Raw genomic sequence first — 27,273 nt, 5'->3', positions numbered from 1 at the left:
CCTACAACGACGATGTTGGCCAAGAGACTGGGCCAAAGACCGATGGGGAGTTCGTTAAGAGATTCCTGAACCAATTCAGCCAGGCCGGGTTGCCTAATCCCGACATCTGATGGATTGAATAGTATTTCAGGAACCGTGAATCTCTCATTTCGTAACGTCAGAGCGTCTTCTTCGGATTGATTGGCCATTTTCTTCGCTTTTGAGTGTCGCGAGGGTTCATAGTCGCATAGTCTTCCCTTGAAGTGGGTGTGGAAGTCTGGTAGGATGTAATCTTTGGCGATGCCGCCTCCAGACAAATAATCCGGTCTTCGATCTCCCCTCGTGCCCTTCCAAGACTTTTCTAGATCGGTCTTGAAGTCGGGCGAGACGTAGCATGAAAGCTCCTTCATCTCGTTGACGATATATGTGTCGTTGCGCATATCGAAGTGGCGAAGAGAGATCAAGCGTGTCAGGTAGTTGGTGAGGACCTTGCCGCCGACATCTAATCGCTTGACGGCCGAATGTAGGGGTTGGCCGCGGAGGAGTGGCGTGACAGTCGTGTGCGAGTATCCGGAATCGATCACCATGACGGCTTCGGCGGGGGTATTGCTTACGGTCGGGTCGTCTTGGGGTGTTCGGAAGATGTTTTGGATATCATGGTAGGCATTGAACGTTGGGCCTGAATGGTTAGTGGTGAAGCATACGAGAGCTAAAGCGACTCACCTATACCGCGATAATAACTCTCAAACCCATATTCCTCAAAAACAATCTGATCGCAATTGGCCTGCAGAATAGGTAATCCATTTGGCGGTTCAGCGAGTATCAACCTCGACTCAGCAGGATCAATCGCAAAAGCCTTGTTCTCAAAAATCTCACGATCCCAAATCTCTTTTTGCGCCTCCCAATTGACGATGAAGCCCTTCTCCATGGGCCTCCGGAACTGTATCTCTCCAAAGTCGCGACATTTCTCAATCTCGGAAGCGACGTAGACTTTGCGGGCGCGGTCGCGGGCGATGACGTTTGGGATGATGCGAGGGTCGTCGAATTTTCCGTCGCGCACGATGCCGGCTTTGATGGTGGATGCGCCGTTGTCGAGGACGAGTGTTGGTGATGGGCCTTTGGGGGGCGCGGGTTTGGCTTTGCGTCCTCCGGCCATGGCGGGTGTGTGAGTGCGAGACTAAGAAAGTGGGTGATGATTTTGTTGGAGGTTTGGCTGTGATGCGATTTCATGTGGGGATGTGTTATGTAAGCCATCATGAATTGTGGTCATGATACGAATACAGGCCGATGGACGTTGCAGATGTCATGGGTTCCCAAGATTATGATCGCAGTTGTTTTCTACATCAAGTCGCATTGTCATGATATCGAGCTTGCATGAATATCTTGAGGAGTATTGTTCCAAGTCTTGTCTTGTCTGAAGTGCTTTGCTTTACTCAACCGCAAGCCCCTCACCCTGTACTCATCTTATGATGGATGAGCTTCAGTCTTACCAGGTGAAGAACTACTAAGACTAGAGCCCTAACTCCTTCTATACAGTAGAAAGCCATGAAAAGCCGTACTGTGATGCAATTGCGTTCACTGCAAATTTAACCCCTCCCAAGGTAATGCAATAAAGAAAATATACTGGTCCGGCTTTAAGCAATATCAAGAACGTGGATACTTTTTCACTGCAGTTTTAACACCCTCTGAGAGCTCGTCTAGACGCTAATTGATGCGATGCAAGTCATCCACTATGCACGTTCCTGAAGAGGTTACTACAATTGAGTTATCCCAAGAAGCTGCAGTAAATAAAGCATTCTGGCTTTTAATAATAAATAAGATGAACAAATTGTTATTTACCAGATGAGCATAAGGAAGCAACGTTTTACTAACTTCATGAATCTGGGATAGAGCAGTGAGGATAGGACCAGACATGCATCAACCAACACTAATTTATATAGTAGTTTTGACAGATATCGAGCTGGTATGGAGTCTTGTTCAAAGCCCCTCGCCCTGTATTCCCTCATCTTGTACCTTGTCAGCTCCCTCTGTTGCCTTTTTCGGACGCCTGCTGCGAGGAGCATCTTTCAGATGATCATCTCTCAGATTCAGTAACAGAGTGGTAGGGTCAAATCCGTTTTTGATGGCACGAGCATAAATGCGATCAACTTGACGGATTGACTGGCCCGATAAATACGCTACTTCAGCAGACGACTTGCCGCAGCAAGGTGCCTTAAGGGAAATGATAAAGGCATGCGTCGTGATATCTGTATGTTGGGGTATTGCAGGAGCTTCAAGGTGATCAGAAATGCTAAAAGGACTGGTCAAAGGATTGCAGAAGGGCTGCAGAGGCAGAGAAAGTATCCATCGGTACACCCTGCATACGGAGGCAATATATTCCTTGACCGCAATTTCGTTTCCTCTTTTCCCGAGCTTGTGGGGTCCCTCTGTAGACTTGTCAAATGCAGTATACTGCAACTGTAACCCTTCTTTCCACTGCAAAGTCAACTCGCGCCACGATAAGAAAGAGGGGATGTTGAGCAAGACGATGCACTGAGTTGTCTTGGTGTTTGTGTGCTGTTGACGGTGGAGCTGCACTGCAATTTTGACACCTCCCGAGGTATTGCAACAGAGTACTCCGTAAATAGGTAGGTATCGTGGTTTCGACAAGAAACGCGGCCTTTCACAGCGATTTTAACCCCCCAGAATAATTGGAATAGAGTAAACCACTGGGCAAGGGTTTAATCCTAAGCACTCTTTTCTGCAGGGTTAATTCGCTCGCTGTACCAAAGTCCCCACCCCCATCCCATCGCCTTCACTGCAGTTTTAACTCCCTCTAAAGCATATAGCAGAATGTGCAAAACATACAACACCCTCGGGCGAAAAGTCATAATTGCACAGCAAATTTAACCCCTCCAAGGGCTGACCAAAACGCTATGCCAATGCACTGCCACTAATATGAACCATCAATATGGACGATCAATTTTCATTTACACTGCAAACTCAACCCCTCTGATGGTCGTCAAAATACCGACGGATGCAATTCGCGTTGCCCATTGTTCAAGGCCCTAAGAAGCTGCAATAGACAAAGTAACCTGGCTTCTGAGAAATGAGGTGAGTAAAGCGTCGCCAATTGAGCATCAGCAATCCTTCACGGGCGTGGGCTGTGAAGTCGTGCATCTAAACCTGACAGGTAACAATCATGATTACAAGCTCATCTTCCACTGTGATTTTAACTCTCTCTGAAACACGGCGACAGCAATTCTGCAATGCCCCCCACCGTCACAGTGCACTAGGTAGCTTCACTGCAAATTTAACGCCCTCCAGGACGCCAATAGCAGTATACCGCCGAGAAACTCAGCCTCGAAAACTCCATCCCAATTGCCACAAAGCTTGCACTGCAATTTTAACACCCTCTGCAGGCTACTGCCACTGTTACCAAACGTACCCAATATGACTAAATTAATGTTTGATCAAGACTTGAAATGTTCATGAAGCCTTGGACTCTACTCGTAGCTTGCATGATAAAGTCAGTGGAATGACATGAAATGCCTTTACTGTCGCCTTGACCATCCCTCAGAGTCTGCAATTGACATAGCCTTGAACTGCTAAGGCCTCACTGGCTCTTTGCACTGCGATTTCAACCCCACCTACTAATGGAAAGAAAAAGAAGACGGACACTGCACTGCACTTTTAACCCCTCCCCAGGCTGACTGCCACTAATACAAATAAATCATCAGTATGGACAATCAATTTTCTTTTACACTGCGAACTCAACCACTCTGATAGTTGTCAAAATGGTGCAACTCGAGATGCCCATTGTCCAAGTCCCTAAGAAGCTGCAATAGAGAAGGTACTTTGGCTTCCGATGAGCAACGAGGTGAGTAAGTGTTGGCGGCGAAGCACTAGCAACCCTCTGACGCTGGCCTGAGCCGTCGTGCATTTGAACTTGACTAATAATTACCATCACGAGCTCACCTTTCACTGCGATTTTAACTCCCTCTGAAGCACGGCGACAGAATGGAATACTGCAATGCCACCCGGCCAGTGAGACCTGCGCTGCAGCTTCACTGCGTTTTTACCTCCTCGGCGACGTATGTATGTACATACAATGGCTGTGCCCACGGCCCGTAGTCGGACTGCATTCCCCTCCAGGACATCAATAGCAGGCCCGATGCCGCCGAGAAACTCAGCCTCGGGAGCTCCGAATTGCCACAAAGCTTGCACTGCGATTTTAACACCTCCCGAGCGCTGGCCAAAACGACAGACGGAATTTTACTGCACTTCGATATGATCTCAAGAGTCCGCATCGGCTGCTAGTAATAGTAAACCTCCATTACCGTCATAAGGTCACCAATGTCTGGTCTTATCTTTACTGCTATGTTTAAGAATCGCCTTCTCTTTTTCAGCTCCTTAAAGACGATACAATTGCAGCGACCTCTTCCGTGAGTGTTTAAGACATGCCACTTACATCGCACCACTTTGTGTATGGACTGCCCTTGGGAGAGGTTAAATTTGCAGTGTAGGAAAAGGCGGTGGGCGCGTAGTAACCAAGAAGACTAGAAAGATCATTTTGATGACAATAAGCAGCCATCTTCTTTCACTGCGATTTTAAAGAAACGCTCTCTCTTTTTCAGCTTTGGAATTACGGTGGCCTCTTCTACGAGCGCGTAAAACAGGCTACTTACATCGCATCAATTTATGCCCGCGGACCTTCCATAAGAGGGAATTTGCAGTGCGGAGGGGTGTAGGGCAGTTTACTGCACTGCGATTTTAACTCTATCCGACCCGGAGGAACCACAGCGGCTATAGTTTCCGGCGACGATGTGTTCAACACCTTGACTACCATCTTGACCTCTCTTAAAGAACATGGGCATAGTAAGTTTCATTGCCAGTAACAGATATTGGCTACAACTCAAAATAAAGTGACAGAGTAAAAATCTGGAAGCCTGGGCATGAGTATTATTGACACCAAGAACTAAACATACAGTCAGTTATGAGGACAGAGCCACCAATACCCAAACAGCTCGCACTACCCTTGTATCCATCCGCCAGCATCCACTAATAACTTGCACTGCAGTTTTAACCTCTCCCAGTATCAACTAAGAGGGAGTAAATAGACTAGTTCGTTTGTATCCCGAGATGCCTGGATGAAGTTGAAGTTTCAGCAAGAGCTACTCAAGAATCACTTCCTCATAAGTTGGCTGTCTATCCAGTTCTCAGCGCTTGGTGGTAATCTTATCAGTCATGCTTGGTACTCTGTCGCAGCTGCTTGGTTTCGGCCAAGATTGTATTAAAGAAAGACTATGCTAAGTTGTGGGATAAATAACCTCTGCACAGAGTTGTAATCTAGGTTGTCTGTTATTTGTTCACTGCGATTTTAACTTGCCAAGGGACTGTGATAGAGTAGCGAGCGTGGCTGATTGCCGAGAAAGTAAGTCTGCATTTATTTTGCAGATGCACTGCAAATTTAACCCCCTCAGAGGTGTAGGGACTTGTCCATGCCAACAATTTTGATGGATCCTTGGGCACACATCGTACACTGCACCTTCAACTGTTGTAAGCGGAGTTGGTTAGGATTGTAGCCGATCGAGGCCTAGCATGACGGTCCGGTCCGTTCCAGTAGCTTGACGGGAAGGTGCCCCGACATTAACCGTAATTGTCTCATTGCAACTATGACCTTCTCCCAGGCTTAGGATTGACACATTTCTTCATTACAATGTTATCCAACCTTGATGAATGCATTACGACAACAAGTCAGCCTTGAAGTCAGGCAACCCACCCTCCTCATTTAGCACTGCAATTTTAACCTCCCTCAAGGTCAACCAAGAAGGACGGATGTTATGCTTGCCAGAAGATGTACAGACATAGACATATGAATGACCAAGGGAAAGTTGAACGGCATCTCATCTACTATGAACCCTCAATTTTTCTGGTCATATTTGCGCAAATACTCCTGTTTTCTTTTAGTAAAAGTTCTTTTTATATCCCACACCTCGGCGAGTACAGCTCAGGAGGGAAACTTTGTATAGATCTAGATAGAGCCTGACTTTTGGCCCCTCTAGTGTTTGAGCAAAACAACGAATTGTAATTTCATAGACGCTCGCTCCTACACTGCAAATTTAACCTCCCCCAAGCCCAAGCCCAAGCCCAAGTAAATAAAATAGGATATGCCTTTACTGGACACAAAGGCATATAATATTACATGGTTTAAATGACATATACTTTCTTCACTGCAAGCAGTCAAAACCAACAGAGCTTACACCGGACCAGTCCATACGGCTCTTTCTCTTGAGAAAGTTGACATCGAAGAAAAGGGAGAGAAACCTCATTCTGACAGAATGCCATCTTAGGTCGTTTTCTCTAAAATTCGAGCAACTTCGCTCTATATAGGATTAATAATGCGCTCGCAACTGCAGTGTTGACTCTCAGGTCTAGGCAAAATGACATGTTGATACGCTGCCACCAAAGGCAAGAATACCCAACACACTGCCAACGGAAACGTCCAATGATCCGTAGTAGAGCGCTAAGGATTGGGACATGACCATTGCTTCACTACAATCCTGGTTCATTCTAAAGTATAGCAAGGAATCGTACCTAATGTAGAATTTTCCCAGTCTGCAATTCTGACCAACTCAGTGAGGATTGCTGACACTTGAGAATGGGACAAAAATCGATCCCGCCTAACCACCTTGCACTCGCTGCGGTTCGTTCTGCACCTTCACTGCAATTTTAGCCCCTCCAAGGACAGGTCAATACGAGAGAGATGCTTTTACTGCATGCAGAAGCGCTTAACATGATGTGCTGGATGGCATGTTTCTCACTGCAGCTTGAACCAATAGAACACGGGTGTAGCATGTTAGCCTACGTTGCTTTCGCTCTCGAAAAAGTCAGCCTCGAGAATTGCTCAGGAAGACGGCTGGAGGCACTTAGTGCCTAACAACCCAAGGGTTGGGGGTGTATATACGGGCCTTGTCGTTATTTTAGGAGGTTAGGTTGGTTGGTATCTTGTCAAACCTGTGAGGGGGTTAAAATTGCAGTGTAAAAATCAATCTAGTCTAAAACGCACAGGCAACGGAGGACCATGAAAGGGGCGCTACTATTGGAGTCAATGGCGGTGTATTAGGCGCAGTTGCATTCAGTAATATGGAGTGTACGGAGTATTGATCTGACATCTGGCCAGCCCAGTCCTGTTCGACCTCTGGAGAAAAACAACTGAAGAGATAGTATTCTGCCAGTACTATTCTTTTCCTTTTTTCTTCAATTTTAATTTTAGAGAAAGAGTAATATAGACTGCCTGTCTTTTGTACGTTCTGTTGGTTTGAACCACCACAGCAGGTGGTCGTGCAAATACTGAGGATGTTGGTTGATGGGGTTTGTCTGGAGCAGTCTGTCTGTCTAACACTGGCGATCCGGAGTTGGAAGAGCAGCTGTCGCCAGGCGTTAAAACTGTAGTGAAAAAAAACCTCAAAATTGAGACAATGGGGATCCATGGCCCTGCTTGCATTATAGACTACTAAGGTAGTGGCGGTGACTTGTTAAACCTGGGAAGCCTGGGAGGGAGTTAATACTGCAGTGAACGTTGGCCACATCGTAAATGACGTGCATAATCCCTTCCGAACTGGCTGTCTCGACAATGCCCAAGGTTGACTCTCACATTAGTCAGAGCTATGTAAGCTACTATGTTGTATGTTCTGTTGAAGTTACGACGGAGGGATGATAACGTGCTAAATAATTGCCAAGGCCGGATTCCGCAAGAGCCAGAGCAATATGGGCTACTCTATTAGAGACTCTGTTTGTCTACCTAAGTTACGATGAAAGGTGGGCCATAGAGTGCGTGTAACTAATATCGTGTGCCTTTGCATCTGGGGCCTCCGCCTCTGCCTCGTCTTGATCTGCTCTTGGGGGAGGTTAAAATTGCAGTGCAACGGCCTGATACAAGTGACCAATTGACTCCATCTACTTACTACGAATCCAGCCTTCCCGAAAGGAACACGCTACTGGGTATCAGAAACGTTGACCTCCTAAGCCTTAGGCTACAAAAATAAATAGTCTAAAGGCTGTGTGTGTTGTAGGTAGTTTTAGTAACATAAAGTGACCTACTAATTTCGTCTCTTATGTTCCCAGCGGCCAATTTTTCTGATACCCTGAGGCTACGACAGAATAATACGTACTGATCCCTAAGAACATAGGCATTTGCGTATGCCCAAAGCTGCACTGCAGTTTTAACCTCCTTCAACAGTTGACCAAGTGTCTACATCAACCCCACATACAGGCATCAATGCCCACATACCGACCGACTGGTAGGTACTGTACAGTGTGGTGCCTGTATGTAGCTGCAAATGCACTGCAATTTTAACCACTCCCGAGGTCAACCAAGGCGACAGACCTTATCCATCCATCCCAAGTATTTGGCCCAACCTGTGAGGGGGTTAAAATTGCAGTGAATCATTCTTAACGATAGCATCGACGACAAAGTCAGATAGCTATTTGCTTAGAGGCCGAGTTGAACCAAGACCACACCTCCCTCAACATACATACACGAGTAGACAGACAGACATCTATTCATTCTAATAAAACTCCTTCTAAACCATCTCGCTAATCATCACCTTTTCTCTTCTTCATCTACAACTCATCTCTAAATCTCGGCTTCTTAGGCTGTGTCCCAACATCCCACTTCGAAAAGTCACACGCAGCAGGCGTACCCACCTCCATCCTATAAACACACTTCTCACTCTCACTCACCCTCCAAAGCTCTTCCGTCTCAGCACAACCCAACCAGACATCCGTCCTCCTCTGCGGTCCATTCCAGCACTGTTGACCATCTTCGTAGCGCAGAACGATCCTTTCTCCCTTTCCGAGACTCTTACCGTCGATTCTGTCCTCTTCGTCTGCCATTTCCCGATCGATGCGCTTGAAATTGCCCATTGTGCTTTGTCCGTGACCCTTTTTGGACTTTTGCTTGGTGCGGTCTAGCCAGCATTGTTCGTAGGTATATTCTCCTGCCTCGAGGGAAACGCACTTGCCCTTGAGAGCGCGGAAGATGTCGTCTGGACCGTAGTCGGTGTTGAGGTCGGCTTGTTCTACTGAAAGAGAGGTTTGTTTGTCGGTGAGATCGCGGTTGGCGGCGTCGAGGGCTTCGCGGGCGGCGCGAACAAGAGTAGATTCTTTGCCGGGGGTCGAGTTGTCGGCGAGCATACCGTTGGTGATGGCCCATACGCGGATCGAGTCGAGTGTGCCGTGGATGAACGAGCGGATGGGAGTAGGAAGGTAGGCCTCAAAGTTGTAGACTTGGACATGTTAGCAAAGCACCATACTTGATGGTTGGTCAACTTACGGATATCAGTATCGCTTCCCTCACCCTCCGCAAACTCACTCCAGTTAATCCCATTACTCTCACTATCCTCCTTAAGGACACTCAAGATATCCTCATCAGGGATAACCTCGTCAACAGCCGCCGCCTGACGAGCAGAGTAATCCTCAAATGACCGAATCGCCGCCTTGACACCCTCATCGTTGAAGTTGGGGTTATACTCCGTCTTGAACTTTGTAAGAAGCTCCTCGAGCTCACCGACCCTTTCCTTGAGGACATCCCGCTGGCTGACGACATTGTCGAGAGCATCACGAAGCTCGTTGATGCGCGTCTTGGCCAATCCGGTAAGAACACCAAGCTTTCCACCGCCGTTTTCATCACCTCCGCGAACAACCTTGCCCTTATCCTGCTGTTCAGCCTCACGGTGTTTTTGTGCCAGATCCTCCTTCTTGGCCTCGAGGGCAGCAATCTCCTTGTTAAGGTCGGCAACCTTGTTCTCAACCTTTTGTCGAAGATCCTTTGCCTCGTTGACCATAGCAGCTCTCTTCTTGGCAGCATTCTGCATAGCCTTTTTCTTTTCGTCTTCTAATCTTCTGTACTCCTTGCCAATCTCTGCACACTTGTTCTCGCACTTGATACCACCCACACCAGCATACTCCTCTGAGCCATCGCAGCAGAGCTCGTAATCGCAGACACCGTCGTTGACGTAGAGAAAGGGCACATACATGCCAATGTGGCCCTTGTTGGCACACCAGAAGCCAGGAAGAGCATTGGTCGTGTTTGTAGTACCAGACAGAGATCCGGCGAGCGGTTGTTCGGGGGATAGAGGGTCGATGTTGGCACAGGCTGCGGTGCCGGGTTCGTCGGAGCCGTCGGGGCAATCGCACGTGTTGTCGTTGATTCGGTCGAGGCTGAGCTTGATAGCAGCGTTGGTAATGCACGAGAACTCTTCCTTGCCCTCGTAGTGAGAAACGACTAGATTACTATTAGCTATAGCTTCAAGACGATAGAAAGAGGGAGCCTACATTCTGGACCAACACCTCTAGGCACGCCGCCAGCAGCTGCCAGTGTAAAAGCGTATATAGCGCTAAGAAGCGCTACAGAATTCGGATGTTGCATTTTTCGTCGATTGGTCTTCGTACCTATGTCTAGGAGAAGTCGGTATGGGAAAGGTCGAGAGTTGGCCAGGTCAGCTACTTGGGAGATCTGGGGCTAGCTTTCAGAAGGTCTCCACCGAAATAACTCTCTTGAAGCTCTGGGGCCCCTGGACGGTAAATTCTCGGCAAAAGATGCTACAGGGGACGGAATTTGATCCGCGCGGGTGAGGGCACTAGAGGTGGGGGATGAAGAAAAAAGAGAGAAAATGCCCCTCCAAGAAAAAGCATCATCACCACAAGAATAAGACTTTACCAACACCACTCACTTGTTACCCACGAATACGATCATCATGGCTCCCACAGAAGAAGAGGCCCGCAAAGCCCTCGAAACCCTCATCACAACCGCATCAACACTCCTCGAACAACTTCAATCCATCCTAACATCCATCCAACGCAGCCCAACCACCCCCTCTGCCTCATCCACCGAAACAACCGACATCGACGCCCTCGCTCTAGCCCGCGATTGCTCCTCCCTCATCCGTGCCCACGGCACAAAGATTTCTCTTCTTATCATCAACGAACCCTTCACGCCCAGCGCTTTAACCACCGTTGTCCGCGAACTCGTCAAAGGTCCCATCCCCGGCCTCGCATCCGCCGCGCAAGCCTGCGAGACAAAACTCTATACCTCCGTTGTCCGAAAAGAACTTGCGTATCGTGCTCAAAAGGTCCTCGCTGAGTTATTAAACCTTTTAAATCGTGTGCCGAAAGATGGCAAAGTTTTGGCAGGTGTGGGGAGGGATAGCGGTTCGGGAAGTTTGGCGCTGACGGGTATGCTTTGGTCTGCGTGTGATGAAGTCGTTGCATTGGCGAATATGGGCGTTGGAGGCTTTTTTGTGAAAAAAGCTGAGGAGTGGAGGGATACACTCAAGGATGTTATGGAGGAATTAAAGGAGTGGGGTGAAGAAGAAGACGATGATGAAGATGAAGTGGATGATCTGGCAGACAAGATGAACGACGCATCATTGTCCAACCAAGAAATGCTCGACGAAATCATGAACTCTTCATCCGCCATTCCCCGTTCCGACCCCGATAAAATCCGCCCGCGCCTCGACTCAACCCTCAAGCGTCTACGCATGGTAGTTCTTCTATACCAGGCCCTTTCGAAGCGCCGTTTCAAGAAATTACCCAAGGATACTACCAAGGGAGATATGCCAGCCAAGCTGGACACTACTGCGAATGTGTTGGCAGCGTTGCCGGATAAGTTTGGTGATCTGGCAGAGGCATTTTACGAATTGGACGGCGAGGAGATCGATAACCTTATGGAAGAGTGTTTTGAGAGTGCGGTCGGTGTGAGTGAGGTTCTCAAGATTGGTTGGGAGGGTGAGAGTGATGAGTTTAGTGAGTGGATGGAAAAGTTCAAGGTCGAAGTCAAGAAGTCATAGAGCTTTTATGAGAACTGAATACAAGTATAATTACGATCCAATCACTCATGATCTAAAAGAAAGGGTTTAATTCTCATCATGGCATTAGTAAATGCCCGCTACTTGTAACCATTACTACATACAGCGCTGCCTTATACAAAGTACAAACTGCTCAATCTTCATACGTGTTTCCATCTCGCTTCATCGTCTCTTAAAATCTGCCTGCACATCACTCCCCCTCTTTCATGCCAAAACCCGTCTAAACATGTTTCTGCTCTGTCGCAGGTTGGTGTGTCCGTATCGGCAGCTGTGAGTGTCCGAGCTGCTTATCCTCGTGTTCTGCATTGTCTGCTGGGGCTGGAGTTTCTGGTGTGATCATAACTGCGGGTGTGGCTAGGCCGCTGCTGGGCACAACTTCGATCTGAGCAGGTGTACCCTCAACATGTTCCGCCTCGGCATCTTCTTTATCATCTTCTTTAACTTGCGACAGTGGTCGCGCATATCCTGTACCATCGGGTGATTCCCCCTCTTCGTCCCGGCGCATGGAACCGCTGTCGATATCAGCACCAACCATCTGTGCCAAGCTACTAAAGTTAAACATGGGCTCAGAACCGGCACTTCCACCATCGCGTTCTCCATCATCGCTGTAGGCGAGGCTCAGTCCACTAGACCGAGGGCCTCCATCAGTGCCAGTGCCAAGGTAATCAGGTCCAGTGTATGTTCCAACAGGACTATCATTGACAGAAGACCCCGCCGAAGAAGCATTGCTCATTTGTCTCAAATGTGAGCCCCCTCGCGAAGGCCCAGACGGTAGCGGCAGAGAACTCGACGATGAAGCTGGTCCAGCTTGCATATCTGACGTGCTTCGATCAACCCCCTTGCCCTTTCCACCATCATTCGCCTTTGGTTCTGCCGGCGATTCCGGATTGCTCGATACTTGCGAGGCTCTCGACATGGTCGCCTCTACACGTAGGTTGCTGGCAGTGCTATTACCACGCCGACGTCCGAGTCCGCCGAGGGACAAACTGCTGGCACTCGCTCCGCTGGCGCTTCCACTATAGGGGTGGCCGCCCTTCTTGGCTGCTTTGCGTTCCTCCTTTTCTCGTCTCTTAGTTTCTTTTCGGATGGCCTTATCCTCCTTGCGTTTCCGTTCCTCCTCAGACGCAAGGGACAAACGGACGGCCTCCATAAACATCATATCCTCAAGCTCCTCCATACGGTTCCTTCGTCCTGTTCCGTTCCGCGAAGAGCCCCTAGCTCCAGGTTCTGGCCCCTCATCTTGTGCACCGTCCTGAGTCTGTGCCTGCCCGCTGGTACTGGCGCCACTGTCGGTTTCGAGGTTTCGTGTATTTCTTCGACCGAGCCTGGGTGCTCGGAGTATGGTTCGTTGCTCGTTTCCTCCCATGAGGAAAGCAGCTGTGTGGAGAGCGGTCGCCGCAGCCGCTCTGCGTGCTTGATGGTTCCTCGCCGCTGCAAGCTTGGCCGCCCAATCGGGACGGACACGGTCAGTCGTTATTACATTCGGCGCGTTCGCAGACAAACTATGTGCGCGTCGACGGCCGGGTGTAGGAGGAGTTTGAAGGGTGCTGCTTAACGAAGTCTGCGAGGACATGGCTGTGTTGTGCGAAGGATGGCCCGAGAATGCAAGCCCTCGTCGGAATGGGGGAGGTTCGTAGGTGACACCGAATTCAGGCTGTTGACAGTAGGGACAGGCCGACGGCTCTGAGATGAGCATCTCGGGAGGATCGTCGGCGTTGAGTCCTTCGTTGGGGTCTCGAGCTTCGCCGTTTGGATGATGCTCGGGGAGATGGGGATCAGCGCGCTTGATCTGAACAAAGCATTCGCTGCAGATAGGTTGATCACAGCATCTGGTGTGGTTCAAGTAAGGCGGGTATGTCAAGAAACAGATAGGACACTCGTCAGCATCCTTGTACAAGAAAACCTCGAGAGGCTGGCCGTTGACAAAGGGATCGTTGGGTAGAGAAATCTCCTTGGGAGTCAAGTCAGTTGACGAAGCATTTCTTGAGCTTCCACTAAGGGCAGCCGCGAGAGCCTTGGCTCGGGGCTTGAATGCTGTCTTGGCTGGTCCTGCAGTGGATGGCGAAGGAAGAGCTGATCCTGTGTTGGACCCGCTGCGATCTGATGCCGCAGAAAGCGTCCTGGGACCCATTGGGACAGTCAGGTTCTGTAGGTTGTTGTTGGACGCGGATGGGTTCTCTGATGCTGGTGGTGGCTGAGGAATAAGCTCTGGGTCGGGCGGCGCATCGGCGGGAGGGATAGGAAGGCCACGAGCAGCGGCAACAAGTTGATGCTCAGCCCAACTCGAGGACCAATCGCTCAAGCCTCGCCAGAAAGGCGCAAGCTTTCTTTCGACCTATACCATGTCAGCTTATCGACAAATGACAAGGAACAGAAAAGCGTACCTGTAGCTGCCTCACAACAGGCTTACTAAAGTCCTCGGTACCAGTATAGGTACCCAACGTTACCAGATAGCCTCCATCGACGTGCTCTTCCCGCATGCTCCTCTCTCGCTCTTTTGCTCTCGCCACCCGCTCCCTCTCTAACCTCCTCGCCTCGCGCTCCTGTTTCGTCTCGCGACGTTCAAATGGGGCATCCTGCTGTTCGCGGTTGCGGGAAGAACTTGGACCGAGGCCAAAGATGTTGATTTCAGCTCTACTGATACGACGATTTGATCTGTTATCCTGTCGTTCTCGGAGATGGTCGCGAATGGAAGGATCGAGGGGTTGGGAATAACGTCGAGAAGCATCGCCTTCGGGGCGAGACTCTTTTGTGTTTGAGTTACCCATGATGGGTTGTGAAAGACGGTAGAAGAGTGGTGGTGTGGCGCGATCGCGCAGTGGACTGGACTGGTCTTATCTGGCGTCTAGTCTGCCGATGGTTGAGTCGTCAACGTAATCGAGGGAATGCCAGAAAGTAGATGATGCAGTTTGAGCAGTGATGTATTATCGTGAATGTGTGGTGTGCGTTGTCTCAGGTTGCGCGATATCGAGGCAACGCAGTATTGAGCTCGTCTTGATATGCAACGGTTACCGGATGTCCCGCGATGGGTAACGTATTAGAGTGGGAATGGAAACGGGGGAGGGGCCGGGCGGCGTCAGACGACTGGGGTCAAGGACACAGACTCTTGACCATCTCGCGAGCCTGAGCCTATCGGGTATATGGGTTGTCGCTGATGAGAATGTGTTAGCCACCCTGATGACAGTTGAGCGATAACGGATGTTGTTGATGATGATTGGGGAAAAAGAAAAGCAAATAACAATACACAAATGGAGGTTGGGGTTGGGGAGAAAGACAGAAAGAGGTCGGGTGGATAAGCACAAGCACCTGCCTCATGCGCTATAACAGGCTTGGAACAGAAGGTCCCGGGTCCAGGGCCTGCTGTAAGCTAGCGGGCCTCGGGTAACTGAAAGTTGGCCTAAGCTCTGGGGGTCTAAAAATAACCAACCCAAGACGGTGGTCTCAGACAGTATAAGATGACTCTTTAATTGTGTTCCTTTTTCTGAGAGATACCCTGAGGTTTATTTAGGTGCCCTGGGCTTGACGGTCTAGACTTGAGGCTTCGGATACTGGAGCCCGTGAGCCAGGCGGGCGGATAAATGCTTAGGTACCTCCTAATGCTGAATCTAATCCTTGGAGTAGCAAATAGCGGGGTAGCGTGAAGCTATTCCATTGATGACAGCGGAGATTTAAGGGAGGGAATAAGAGAACGAAGTCGAGTAATGCTATTATCTGCAGATAAGACGAGAAGAATTAATAATTATATATCTAATGATGGTTGATGAGTTGTCCACGTCAAGACCAAGTATTCTATTGGAGCTGGCTCACTACAAGCGTCGTAAGCTTAACTTACTAAATATTTTGGCGTGGAACCTTTTTTTTTAAACTGTCCATGGCAATATCGTGGTCCGATTCCAGCGTTAGCAGGGAAGTAATCTTACCAGCTACCAACTAACACGAGGCTTATCTATTCATGCCGTGCATTGACAAGCCAATTTCCTTGATCTCGTACCATGATAAGAACAATATTCTTTTCTTTTTCCGAGCATTTATTAAATTGATCGTGAGTATTTCTTCATGATCGTCAGCCCTGACTCGCAATTCCTAATCAACGTCATGAGCCGTCACTAGGACAGAACAAATGTCACCTCGCATGGATCCGTAATCCTTGAACCTAGACAGATCAAACGTCGAAAACAGGAAAATAAGAAGTCAATCAATGTGCCTTGTTTCATCTTGAACTTGTCTCACCGAATTTTGTAGATAACGATATGACATGATGCAGATGAAACAAATGGCATTGAGAAATAAATTTACTTGACATCTGGATCAATCGTGATGCAATGCCGTCATACATGTTCAAGTAGCAATTGCACAACATCAAACTAAAGTCGTGACCTGCTCTAATTGACATTTCTATCTCTATACTCTTTACATCGTCACTCATTATAAATCTACCTCGTCGGCGCCCAAGCCTGTAACCAATCCCTCATCCTATCCAAACTCCCCTTCTCAGCCTCCGCCGCAGCAATACACCACTCAACATCCCAAACCCCTTCACCCGCCATCATCTCAGCCAACTTCCTTCCCCTCTGACTCCCCTCATCCGCGCAAAAGTACAATGCCTTGCTCATATCAGTAACATCAGCCAGCAGCGGCTTCACCAACGGCAACACCTCCCTCGCGCTCGAAGGCTTCGCACCAAGACCTGCATTAACCCGCCCTGTTTTACACCACTCGTTGGCGCAGTGCGTCTTACCACAGCCTGTCATGAGTTGACCTAGATAGCGTCTTTCGATACGGCGCTTGAGGGCTTTGCCTTCGGGGTCGTGCATGCTAACATACAGTGGACCAAAACAAATAGAACAAAGACCAATATCGTTGGAGGCTTGGTCCTCGGATGGTGCTTGACGGACTTGGCCTCTTGATCCGACGCCAAACATTGTTCTTCCGCAGTTGGCGTTGCGGCATACTGGTGGCTTTAGACGGGATACCTTGTCGAGCTCGTGGTGTTTGAGATGTGTCTCCATGTCTTTTAGACGAACGATCTTATCGCATAGGTGACACTCTGTTGTGCGTGTGCCGTCTGCTAATTCGTGGGCTGTTAATCCAGACATGAGTACCTCGGGACTGGGATTGAAAGGGTCTCCTTCTTGAGGGACTTCGAGATGGCAGAAGCGACAGAGGATTATTTTTCCAGGACACACAGTCGTGCAGTGTCGGGCCAAGTCAGGTAACGAATTTGTCGAAAATTCGCAATTGGAGCATTGTCGTTCTGTGTGAAAGACATAGTCGTGCTTCTCCTTGCTTATTGTCGAGTTACCAAACGCGTCGTCTTTGTCGCAGTGCCAATGTGCCTCCCATTCCGGAGAACCCTTTTTGAAGACGCCTTTGCAGCCTGGGCATACGATATTATTCCTCCGACAAAAGTTCTCATGAAGCATCATTGTTCGTTTGGGTATGAACTGTAAACAGTTGCTGCACTGCTCCTCATCAGGCGAGCGCTCTTCGTTGGTACCATTAGATGCTCCGTTCGGCGCGCCTTGTTCGACTGGTAAATCCACTCTCGCTCGTAACGTATACTGTAATGTCTTTTCCGGCCCGTCCATGGCATCTGGGTGTCTGTATGCATGTACCGATATCGCAATCTGTTCTGCGCTCTCTAGTTCGACATTGGTAGGGCTTATCACGATCCTCTTGACGCCGTTAATTGTAGGTGAAAAGTCACCAAAGACATGAACGCCCTCTCGCGGCTGACCCCTCTGTCGAGAAGAATTTGGCGTAACAAACAAATCAAGCGCATAGTCTTCTTCGTCAGTGTTCAATTCGATGGCGAGAGGCTGCGATTTGTTCCATGAAGGAAGCGTGTAGTGAACGTATCCACCTTCAAGAACTTGCCCATCAACTGCCTTCCAGACATCGATTTCGCCACCCGTTGAACTACCTGTAGGTCCTCCCTGTCTGGATATTATTCTTCGTAGTGTTTCTCGTGCCTGTTCCTCGTCTAAAGCTTCGATATCGACCTCGAGATCGGTGTCCACCACGCAAATGCCATCCCCTTCAGGCGCAACCTTGTCCACGAGAAGCTTGAACTCCTCCCCGTGCGCGCCCTTGACCGCTATCATTGCACCTTTGCTAAGTGTTGTAAAATCCTCTCGTAGTTGTCGTTCAAGTAGCGCTTTCCAGTCGTCGGGATTGTAACCTGCTTCCAAGGGTCTGAATCGCACGTACGTGCCCTTGGGCAATTGTCGCGCCTCGACCTTGATTTGAATGCCATCGAGCTGCGCCGGGTCCTGCTCCAAGTCTACAACTTCTTTCAGAGACGCATACTCATTTTCTTGTATGCCCAGAGCTTCCGTTAACCATGGACTCAAGCCCATTGTGCCCTCTGTAGCGGAAAACTCCCTGATACCCGCAAAGACAGCATTTTTGTTCTTTGGGTTCACGAGTCGGAATATTAACGGATTCGGTAGTTGTTGTGCGCTATCGACGTCGCTGTGTGCGGACCATGGGTCTGATCGTGTGGTCGTCGAAGGTAGAGATCGTGCGGCGGCAAGGAGTTGTTCGAGGGCGGATTGAGGGAGGAGGATCTTGTCGCCTCGGAGATTCTTGGTCGATATCGTAGAGGGGTTTACAACTGGCAATGCGCTCGACCAGCGCAGAGGTGTAGGTTCTTCCATGATGGGGGTTGTATGGTTTGGTAAATGGTGGAATTGGCGATGATGGGTTTCAATCAGTGGTGTTTGGTGGGGTTGGCTAGACGCAATTACGTAGGTAGTCAAGTCATGACAAGGATAGCATATGAGAAAGAGTCAAATTAAAATATGGTTGATAAATATTCTATAGAACATAAAAAAACATGAAAAAACTAATAAACATAAACTCCAACGGTAGACAGCTCAAGCGGCAATGCTCAGTCAGCCAATTTGGTGACGTTCTTCTAGCATCGTCTGGAAGACAAGACGCATCAGAATTGAGCTGCCTGTTGGCTTTACTAAGCTGGTCAACAGCGGATAATGGATATTCCGAGCCCACCTTACCCCGGATTTTAGTGAACAGAGACGGGGGATACTCGAAGAAGGTATTGATGTCTGAGCCGAGACAATCTGTAATGAACAACACATTGTCAATGCTACTTCCTTATCTCTGTTTCAAGCATCGAGTGTCAATCCACGCATTGGCCTCGAGCACAGACTATATTTGAGCTTAAACAACATGGTTAAAATTAGACTACAAACTAGAAGTGAGACACGGCACTCGAAACATTGACTGTTAGACCGGGGAGAAACCCGACGGACTATACAGGGTAGGAGAGGTAGTTGGCAGCTACAGTTTCGAAGCGATAGTAGCAGATTGTTAGAACAACACACTATCTTTCGTAATCTTAACATAGTCCAGTATACGGATACGATGCTATAAGTCGCAGTCTTGGCATTTGACTCCTATGATAAGTCATGTCGATCGCCAGATGGCTGGCCTTTTCACACCGCTATTGCTACATGCATACATGCCACCTTGTCTCATGCTCAGAGAGCATAAACGGCAGTGAAACACATATTGTTTTCCGCAGCTCCCCCACAGAGGAAGGGTTGCATACATGAAAAGCTGAAGCGGACGGCATACCATCCCCGGAAACACTGTCCAAAAAAGCAGGGCCTAAAAATACGCCACCGAATAAATGATGAGTGAATATCCCAAGTAGTTTGAAACTTGTACTGCCAATCCCTTCATCATCATCGACAGCAGAAATAAAGTGAAGCTGTGGTGAGGCTTACTTGGCGGTCTCTCGGACCCCGAACAGTTGTAATTGATCTACATGTTGATCAGGACAGCTTTATACTTCGGGGGGGTACCCCACGGCACAGCATGCATTTGATGTGTAGCTTTTGTGACTACATCTTATTTAACCTTGTATTCTACCGTAAATCATGTCTCTTTTTAATTTACCTTCCGCTGACTCCCAAGTTGGGTAGGTAGCTGTGAGAAAGGGGGAATGGTGCTGTATTCTTGGCGCAGTTGATCAACAAAACAGAGTCACTCCCGGTTAGGACCCTACATGAGCAGAGCTCCCCTCTTCTCGCACCACTAACAGACCCCGGTCAATGGCCTTAGCTCCCGTTGTATTGAATGGTGCGCCTCTGCGATAAGATAATCTTAAGTGATGCCATATTGTCAAAGATATATTGGCTTGGGGTTACTCAATCCCCCACCCTCCTTTACACGGGCCGATATCCTACAGCCTGTTCTCATCAAGCAGCGCACCTAGAGACCAGAGACCAGATATTTAATGCGTTTCCGGTTCAGCCGGGTATCTGGTCTGTTGAGTAACCCCCACCCATATCTCATCTGACACGCGATTGACCATCATATCCTCATTGAGGGTCTTGTGTAATAAATAGCAACAATCTGTTTGAAGCTTGATACAACGTGCTGTAGATCATTGGACACACTCATACACACACCCCTAGTCGTTGCACTTATTGTTTGCTCTTTGTTCAACCTCGCCAATCCAATCTGTTCCCCCCATGCCATCCCCATCCCACCCAAACAGATCAGCTCTGGGGGATGAAGCTCCTTTCCTTTTTAGTGACTGGTATGGGATTGGATGTCTGGTCTTGGTAGTGTCTATATAGCTATCCTCAATCCAACCTCCATCATGTCGTTCCCTTCATCTTCATCTTTATTCTTTTTAACACAAAAGCCACTCCTCCATAAACTCATGCCAGCCTGACATGAGCCAAGTTATCGTCGACCACCACACGCGCGCAGAGATCATCCAGATCCAACAAGAGGGACCAACCCTCTTTGACACACTCTACAATTCCTTGATCCTCAGACACACCCTTCCCTACCTTCCCGTGTCGGGCCTTCTTAACCTCGCTGCAACCTGTCGTGATATCCGTTATCTACTTCACGAGACTCCCGGTGTTTTTCGCCATTTGGACCTTACAAGAGTCAAGACAGCGCATTGTCAAGACGCGCAAAAGGAAGAGCGTAATCTTGCGGTTTGGCATAATGTTGAACTCGAAGATTACTTGACTGAAGATGAGTGAGTCGATACCCACATGACATCCTGGTCTCTGCGACCACTTTAGCCGGGTCAGTAGCTAACGTGAACCCATAGCTTCTACGCTGGTCCCTTGAGGGGCATTTTCTCTACTCTACGACAACGAGACATTCTCATCCATGTCCAATCCCTAATCCTCGACGGTCTATCCGTCACGGCCGAGCTGTGCCACGATATTATTAACGATCCCAACTACAGCGTGCGCATGCTCTCGATCCGCGGCGCGCAGAACCTGAACCATGGAAAGCTGCGCGCCGCACTGACATACGCCTGTCGCAGCTCGCGCCCGGACAACACCCCGCGCCTCAAAGCTCTGTACGTCTTTGGCGAGCACAAAGATGAAGAACAAGACGCTTGGTGGTCCAGAAAGGGCCGTGTGCTCGAGTCTTCCAGTGATATGGACGACTGGGCGCAGTGCATGCTGGCGTGCCAGGGCATTATTTCTTTTGATGCTGTGCTCTGCCAAGGCCCGCGACACGCAAACTCACCAGCTTTTGGTAAAACATTTGTACGATCGCCCTGTAATCCTGCTGTAGCTACATTTGCGATCGGCGGGTGCGCATCGTGTGGTGAAGCGCCAGAGGGTGTAATGACAGCTCAGACGCGCTACTCTTCGCTTCCGCTGCTGGCTCCCCCGCCGATCCTGGCGTCATCCGTGCAGGCGGCCACGACGCCACGGCCAGGCCATGAGGAGGGTTTTGTGCCGCGCTGCGCGGGATGTCTGAGCGATAGGTTTTGTGTTACATGCAACAAATGGTGGTGCGAAGCGTGTTACCAGCCTTTTGGAGGGAATTGCGCCCCCGTGGCTAAGAGACATGTTTCGCGGAGTTGTTGGGAGTGTGGGATGAATTGTGATGAGTGTATTGAGAAGACGCAAAAGGTGTGCAAGAAGTGCTGTGGTGGGTATTGTCTTGTTCACAATGAGGGTTCGTCTACGTCTTTTTGCGATTGGTGTTTTTCATCTGGTCGTGGGTTGCGACGTGTGTGATGGCCACCATGACGGTGGTGCTTGGAAGGGTTTCTTTACATTCTGTTTCTTTGCGAGGCGTCACAGTGTTTATTTTCTTATGATCTTCTATGATGGGTTTGGGAGTCAAGGTGTATGTAACAAGGATCAAACTCGACTCTGCTCTTGAGATACCTACCTAGGTTCAGTTCAACTCATAAATCACCACTTTTCCGTGTCCCGCTTAGTAATAACAGTGTCTGTCGATCTGATCTCGGGTGGTGTCGAATATGGGGCGATGGCATCTGCATCTCAGACCATGAAATGATCCTAGTCAGACCGGAAAGAAAGAAAGTCCGTCTTATGGAAGGATGATGGAAGATGGAACTAGTTGATAGTCATGATGGATCTAATTCATCATGACCCCAATTGTTGTATCTCAACAATGCCATGTCAACACTGTACCACACACCTACAGATACTATGATACTCTGCAGTGTGCGTACTCTACAGGTACATAATAACGCAACCGAATGCTTAAATTGCGCAACTTGACCCTTTCAGGTTTGGTCTGGGATCCAATTGGACCCGTCGGTGGTTGTTATCATGATTCATCAATCTCTGCCATCGTGTTTGTTAGTGATGCGATCGCTCGATTGACAGGACCCTTGGGAAATTACCGACATGGACCCTTTTATTCTCTGATGCCGATATTGATAAGCAGAGATTTCTTTACTTCAGATCTAGATAATTTAATCCTCAATCCTTCAACTACAATTAATACCGCTCCGAACCGAACTTGCTCTACCCCTCCACCAGAGAGTCCAGCTTCCCCCACTATCCCGAGCGCAAAAATAAATTCGGACCCTGACCATCTCTCTCTACCTCTACCTTGACTCTACATCTTCATTAACGATGGCGCAAAGAAAACCTCTCTCAGAGGTCCTCCCTCCTCTCATCCTCGGCACAGCCACCTTCAACGTGCAATACCACCCCGACCCTAAGCACATGCCCTACACCGATATCGTAGGCCGCGCTCTCGCCCACAACATCCTCGCCTTCGACACATCCCCCTACTACGGCCCCTCCGAGATTCTCCTCGGTGACGCCCTGCGAAAACTGACACCGCCACCACCGCGCGAGGGTTATTTTATTATCACAAAGGCTGGGCGCATCGCAGGCGACGAGTTTGACTATTCTCCTGCCTGGATCAACTACAGCGTGTGTCGCAGTCTTGAAAGATTGGGAACCTCGTATCTTGATCTTGTTTATACCCACGATGTCGAGTTTGTTTCGCCTGAAGAGGTGCTCGCTGCTGTTACTGAGCTGAGACGGTTGAGAGATCTGGGTCTTGTAAGATATGTTGGTATTAGCGGTTATCCTGTTGAGACCCTTGCGTCGCTTGCAGAGATGATCTTGCGCGAGACGGGAGAGCCGTTGGATGCTGTCATGTCGTACAGCAACTTTTGCATACAGAACAATAAGCTTGGAAACCAGGCGCTGCTCGATCGCTTCAAGGCTGCTGGTGTGGACTGTTTGCCTAATGCTAGTATGCTCGGCATGGGTCTTTTGACAACACGCGGTATCGACAACAGTCCTATGCGCGCTTGGCATCCGTCGCCCCCCGAACTGCGCGACCTTTGCGCTCAGCTCTCTGCCATTGCGCAAGATGAAGGCGAGCACTTGGAAGAAGTAGCTATCCGCTGGGCTCTCGAAAACTGGGCGCGCGTGGGATCACAGTTTGGTACGCATCTGAACCCTAGTGATACGGGACGGCTGGGTGTTAGTGTGATGGGTGTGTCGAGCGTGGATGAGCTGGAGGAGACGTGGGCGCTGTGGACGAGTGTGGTAGGACTTGTGGGCGATGAGGAAGCTGAGCAGCGCAAGGCCAAGATTGAAAAGATTGTTAATGAGAAGATGTGGCCTACGCTGGGAAGCTGGAGGAATCATACGTGGGTGAGCGGTGGTCCTGGGTTTGTGAATACGAGAGCGGTGGAGGATATGGGGGTTGTGCCGAGGGATGAGACGGCGAGGAGATGGGGGTTGGTACCTGTTGCGTTGGATACGCCAAAGATTTAATGGGTTATGAAATAATAGAATAGAACAGACATGATTTATGTTCTTGAATGGATCTTGAGTGTGTGTTGGTCTTGGAAACAAGGTAGGCCAAGCGAATATGCATGCATCTTGCATTTGACCCTGCGTTAGCGTGCCACGCCATGCTACAAGTGCCGTGCAGATCTAAAAGATCTACAGGTAAACATCTCAATTGAGACCTGTCAATGGGTTAGAGCGGAATTAGATTGTACTGGAAATTCGGAGTGATGGATACTGCCATTAGATCGCCAGGGTTCCATCCATGGAATGGAGGTTAGTTACCCCTTCACAGCGTTGTCCACTATATCAGCCGCTGTAGAAGCAGTTATTACAGCGGGCATCCACTGGACATATCACTATAATGTTAGCTAGCTGTAAAAGCTCTACCCTAAACGGACATGGTGTGACCAATGTCTTCCTTTCTCAAGTCCAACCATGATCCTTTACAACCTACCTTTTCAACAATCTTGTTGCTAGCCCTTGCAGCGCATCTCAAACATCATCGCAAGCCATGTTTTTCCCGAACCAACAACTCTCGCTAGTGCCTTCACCTCTTGGAGTCTCAACATCGCTCCTCAAGCTACGCACTTTCCAAGAGCCAAACCGGTTATTCCCACGTTTGATGGAGTGTTCGAGCCGTATATACTTCATGTCTTGCAGCCGGAATGCTAAACTACCTATTGGGACGCTGTTTGCTTATAAGGCTGCTCAGAGTACAGCATCCGAATGCCTGGCAGGAGCTGAACCAAGACAACCTTCTGCCCTGTAGATGGCTGCTGCCCCTGAGACATTCTCCTGGGAGGCAACGCCTGTCAACAGACATGCAAACTGTTGATGGCTTGGGCATAAACCCTTCGGTAATAACAACATAATTTGCAAGAGTTCAGATGAGTCCTCTTGATGGATGGGATACGCTCGCCCGAGTGCTCCATCAAATACAGCTGCTGATCCGACGTCTTAGCACTCACTCAAGCTTTCAACCTTTGCCTTCTTCACCATGAAGTGGTACCCGTTTCTTGCTTTCGGTAGCATAGCCCAGGTTGCTGCTGGTCTGAAGCTCATCGATGAGTCTGAAGATAATGGTGTCATCTGTTATACATACTTGTCAACCTACCTTGCAGCTGTTGACGCTGGACCAGCACCTGCTCTTCCTACAACGCGAGGGATTCTCCCTCCTTACTTTACCAACCGGTCTACGTCTGCTCTGCCCTTATCTACCCTTCTAGCAGACCGAGAATCTTCCATTGTTCTCCAAGATCCCGACTCTACAGTCGCCCTGGTTACCTCGTCTGACTTTGCTATCTTGACAGAGTCCACTGACCTGTTCAATCCTACCGCAACTATCTCGAGCGAAGCCTCTGCCACAAGCTCCCAAGCTGAAGTAACCGGCCAGGCCGTCATCTTCTTCGTTACGCCGGACACAGGCAACCAGAGACGGAGCCCGGTCAAAAAAGACATCCCTGGAGGTTTCGTTAATGGAGTTAACCCGGTGGACATCTGCGCCGATGCGGACATCTTCCAACTCGCAGACGGGCAGCTCTTGGATAATGGAAGCCCTGTCTATTATGACGGTGAACCTTACAAGCTATTTGCTAGCGATGGTATACCACCTGATGGTGCTATCACAAAGGAATTCGCCGCTGTGAATGGAAGGCTCGTGTTTGCCAGCAGGTCGTTACCCGGTAACAATGCTGGCTTCTGCCAGGATGACACTGGGCTAGTGTATATCACGTTTGACTCCAGTCCTCCAGGGTGTGATCCCGTCATACTGCTGGTTTATACTGGTAAGTTGACCAGCAATTGACCCTCAGAGACTTGTGACTAACTTCCAGTAGTTGAACAATGTCGAAATGGCGAGATACCCGGTTCCGCTCAAGCAAGCTCAATCATCAGCGAGTCAACTCAGTCTCCTATAACCGAGCCAACATCTACAGTGCTTGCCGACCCCACGGATGTATCAGCCTCCAGCGACACTGCCCTTGTCGTTACGGCAACATCTTCGACAGTCATCGCAGAGGAAGAAGAAGAAACTACCACGGTAGACTCTTCGTCTACAGACATTCCCTCACAACCTCCCTTGTTTACATCTTCCCTTTCCTTGACTCAATCAACAATAAGCACAATTGAATCCAAGTCTGCATCTTTACTTCCAAGCTCTTCATCAACAGACTCTATTGGTACCACAGTATCTGAAGATATACCCTCTTCTTCCGAGTCATCGCTTGAACCTTCTTCCTCCATTTTCTTGTCCACAGACAGTACAGCCATGGAACCTGCCACTGAGGAGACCACCACATCCATCTCAACAACGACATTGCCTGAGGAGACTGAATCTTTGACGCAGCTTGGAAGCACGACTACTACCGAAGACACTACTGCCACTGAAACCACGACTGCTTCTGGAGACACTACAGTTACTGAAGAAACCACAACTACTGCCGAGGAAACTACAACTACACCCTGCAACAGCGAGGTGGCTGTGACGACAGCAGCTCTGCTGAACCCAACACCGGTTTTTGACGATTCTGATGATCACGACGACGACATTGCCGCCGTTGTCTTACCATTCAATGTCGCATACAGTGACCAGAGTACCGTCTACGTCAGTACGAATGGTTTCATAGGTGTGGGTTCCGACTTAGATTCCAATCCCGGCGAAAATAGTTGGCTTCCGACCGAAAACATTGCCCCAATAGCTGTATGCCCTTACTGGAGCGACCTATCATTGACACGGCGAAACGGTGATACCATTGTCTATGAGGTCTTTGACGGCCAGCACGGCATGCAGGCAACCTTTGAGTGGATTGTCACCTCGTCCAACGGTATAAGGGTGCATTTTTCTACCACGTTTTATAAAGACTTTCCACAAATATCCAGGTTCTCATACTACTCTATAGATGGCACGGGTAGAATTGCAACAACAGGGGCGCAGAATAATGACAGGGATGAATACTTTGAGCTTTATGGGTTTGTCAAAGATGGAGCCTCGTTGTTTATCTCTTTTGATGGCAGTGTCTTTGAAACATTGACATTTGATAGTACCGAGTGTGGAAAGGGAGATCCTCCTGATGGAGCAGCCGCATTTAGCCAAGGAACTTAATGCTGGGGAGATATTATTTGGTCTTAATTCGCTTTTTCTTTTGTTGTTGTTATTGGGTTTCGAGATAACCTTGCAGTGTAACCAAGGGATAATTGAAGACGTGTGAGAGTAAAGGGGGAGTATGAAGGCTTGTAGGCTAATGAAGCAGCGTTGAAGCAAGATTGGGAGCCAACGTCGAGTCGCAAAGGCATAGGTAGCGTCGAGACAAGTACATCTCTGGCCAGAACAGATCTGCCAGGAGCCATGATGGAAGAGA

General features: G+C 49.0%; 11 protein-coding genes across 11 annotated transcripts in view; 5 read left to right on the top strand and 6 right to left on the bottom strand.

The window, feature by feature from the left end:
• FGSG_13439 (uncharacterized protein) overlaps nucleotides 1-1,135 on the bottom strand; it is a gene marked incomplete at both ends in the record, with an annotated part of 1,505 nt that extends 370 nt beyond the window's left edge. Inside the window, 2 exons of the mRNA XM_011322391.1 lie at nucleotides 6-604; nucleotides 703-1,135. Coding sequence (XP_011320693.1) covers nucleotides 6-604; nucleotides 703-1,135 — 1,032 coding nt within the window. The remainder of the gene's footprint in view (nucleotides 1-5; nucleotides 605-702) is intronic.
• An 821-nt stretch (nucleotides 1,136-1,956) lies between these two features.
• Nucleotides 1,957-2,849, bottom strand: FGSG_13438 (uncharacterized protein; the record flags this gene model as incomplete). Its single annotated transcript, XM_011322390.1, has 3 exons — nucleotides 1,957-2,301; nucleotides 2,344-2,594; nucleotides 2,714-2,849. 3 exons carry the CDS (start codon nucleotides 2,847-2,849, stop codon nucleotides 1,957-1,959), a joined length of 732 nt encoding a protein of 243 aa, XP_011320692.1.
• An 882-nt stretch (nucleotides 2,850-3,731) lies between these two features.
• On the bottom strand, nucleotides 3,732-4,552 carry FGSG_13437 (uncharacterized protein; the record flags this gene model as incomplete). The annotated part of the gene is made up of 3 exons (XM_011322389.1): nucleotides 3,732-3,797; nucleotides 4,069-4,209; nucleotides 4,430-4,552. The coding sequence occupies 3 exons, from the start codon at nucleotides 4,550-4,552 to the stop codon at nucleotides 3,732-3,734; spliced, it is 330 nt and encodes a 109-aa protein (XP_011320691.1).
• A 4,031-nt stretch (nucleotides 4,553-8,583) lies between these two features.
• On the bottom strand, nucleotides 8,584-10,390 carry FGSG_08126 (uncharacterized protein; the record flags this gene model as incomplete). The annotated part of the gene is made up of 3 exons (XM_011322388.1): nucleotides 8,584-9,248; nucleotides 9,296-10,246; nucleotides 10,297-10,390. 3 exons carry the CDS (start codon nucleotides 10,388-10,390, stop codon nucleotides 8,584-8,586), a joined length of 1,710 nt encoding a protein of 569 aa, XP_011320690.1.
• Nucleotides 10,391-10,718: 328 nt separating this feature from the next.
• Nucleotides 10,719-11,810, top strand: FGSG_08127 (uncharacterized protein; the record flags this gene model as incomplete). The annotated part of the gene is made up of 1 exon (XM_011322387.1): nucleotides 10,719-11,810. The coding sequence occupies one exon, from the start codon at nucleotides 10,719-10,721 to the stop codon at nucleotides 11,808-11,810; it is 1,092 nt and encodes a 363-aa protein (XP_011320689.1).
• An 80-nt stretch (nucleotides 11,811-11,890) lies between these two features.
• On the bottom strand, nucleotides 11,891-14,596 carry FGSG_08128 (uncharacterized protein; the record flags this gene model as incomplete). Its single annotated transcript, XM_011322386.1, has 2 exons — nucleotides 11,891-14,163; nucleotides 14,213-14,596. The coding sequence occupies 2 exons, from the start codon at nucleotides 14,594-14,596 to the stop codon at nucleotides 12,049-12,051; spliced, it is 2,499 nt and encodes an 832-aa protein (XP_011320688.1). The 3' UTR covers nucleotides 11,891-12,048.
• Nucleotides 14,597-16,145: 1,549 nt separating this feature from the next.
• On the bottom strand, nucleotides 16,146-18,487 carry FGSG_08129 (uncharacterized protein; the record flags this gene model as incomplete). The annotated part of the gene is made up of 1 exon (XM_011322385.1): nucleotides 16,146-18,487. The coding sequence occupies one exon, from the start codon at nucleotides 18,485-18,487 to the stop codon at nucleotides 16,262-16,264; it is 2,226 nt and encodes a 741-aa protein (XP_011320687.1). The 3' UTR covers nucleotides 16,146-16,261.
• A 2,052-nt stretch (nucleotides 18,488-20,539) lies between these two features.
• Nucleotides 20,540-21,991, top strand: FGSG_08130 (uncharacterized protein; the record flags this gene model as incomplete). Its single annotated transcript, XM_011322384.1, has 2 exons — nucleotides 20,540-20,856; nucleotides 20,932-21,991. 2 exons carry the CDS (start codon nucleotides 20,540-20,542, stop codon nucleotides 21,860-21,862), a joined length of 1,248 nt encoding a protein of 415 aa, XP_011320686.1. The 3' UTR covers nucleotides 21,863-21,991.
• A 744-nt stretch (nucleotides 21,992-22,735) lies between these two features.
• Nucleotides 22,736-23,899, top strand: FGSG_08131 (uncharacterized protein; the record flags this gene model as incomplete). The annotated part of the gene is made up of 1 exon (XM_011322383.1): nucleotides 22,736-23,899. One exon carries the CDS (start codon nucleotides 22,736-22,738, stop codon nucleotides 23,897-23,899), a length of 1,164 nt encoding a protein of 387 aa, XP_011320685.1.
• A 1,015-nt stretch (nucleotides 23,900-24,914) lies between these two features.
• Nucleotides 24,915-25,738, top strand: FGSG_13436 (uncharacterized protein; the record flags this gene model as incomplete). Its single annotated transcript, XM_011322382.1, has 2 exons — nucleotides 24,915-25,639; nucleotides 25,729-25,738. The coding sequence occupies 2 exons, from the start codon at nucleotides 24,915-24,917 to the stop codon at nucleotides 25,736-25,738; spliced, it is 735 nt and encodes a 244-aa protein (XP_011320684.1).
• A 445-nt stretch (nucleotides 25,739-26,183) lies between these two features.
• Nucleotides 26,184-27,017, top strand: FGSG_13435 (uncharacterized protein; the record flags this gene model as incomplete). The annotated part of the gene is made up of 2 exons (XM_011322381.1): nucleotides 26,184-26,884; nucleotides 26,957-27,017. The coding sequence occupies 2 exons, from the start codon at nucleotides 26,184-26,186 to the stop codon at nucleotides 27,015-27,017; spliced, it is 762 nt and encodes a 253-aa protein (XP_011320683.1).
• Nucleotides 27,018-27,273: the final 256 nt, after the last annotated feature.

This window comes from Fusarium graminearum, chromosome 2, assembly GCF_000240135.3.
Source record: "Fusarium graminearum PH-1 chromosome 2, whole genome shotgun sequence".
NCBI lineage: Eukaryota > Fungi > Ascomycota > Sordariomycetes > Hypocreales > Nectriaceae > Fusarium > Fusarium graminearum.
This window is presented reverse-complemented; position numbering and strand designations above follow the sequence as displayed.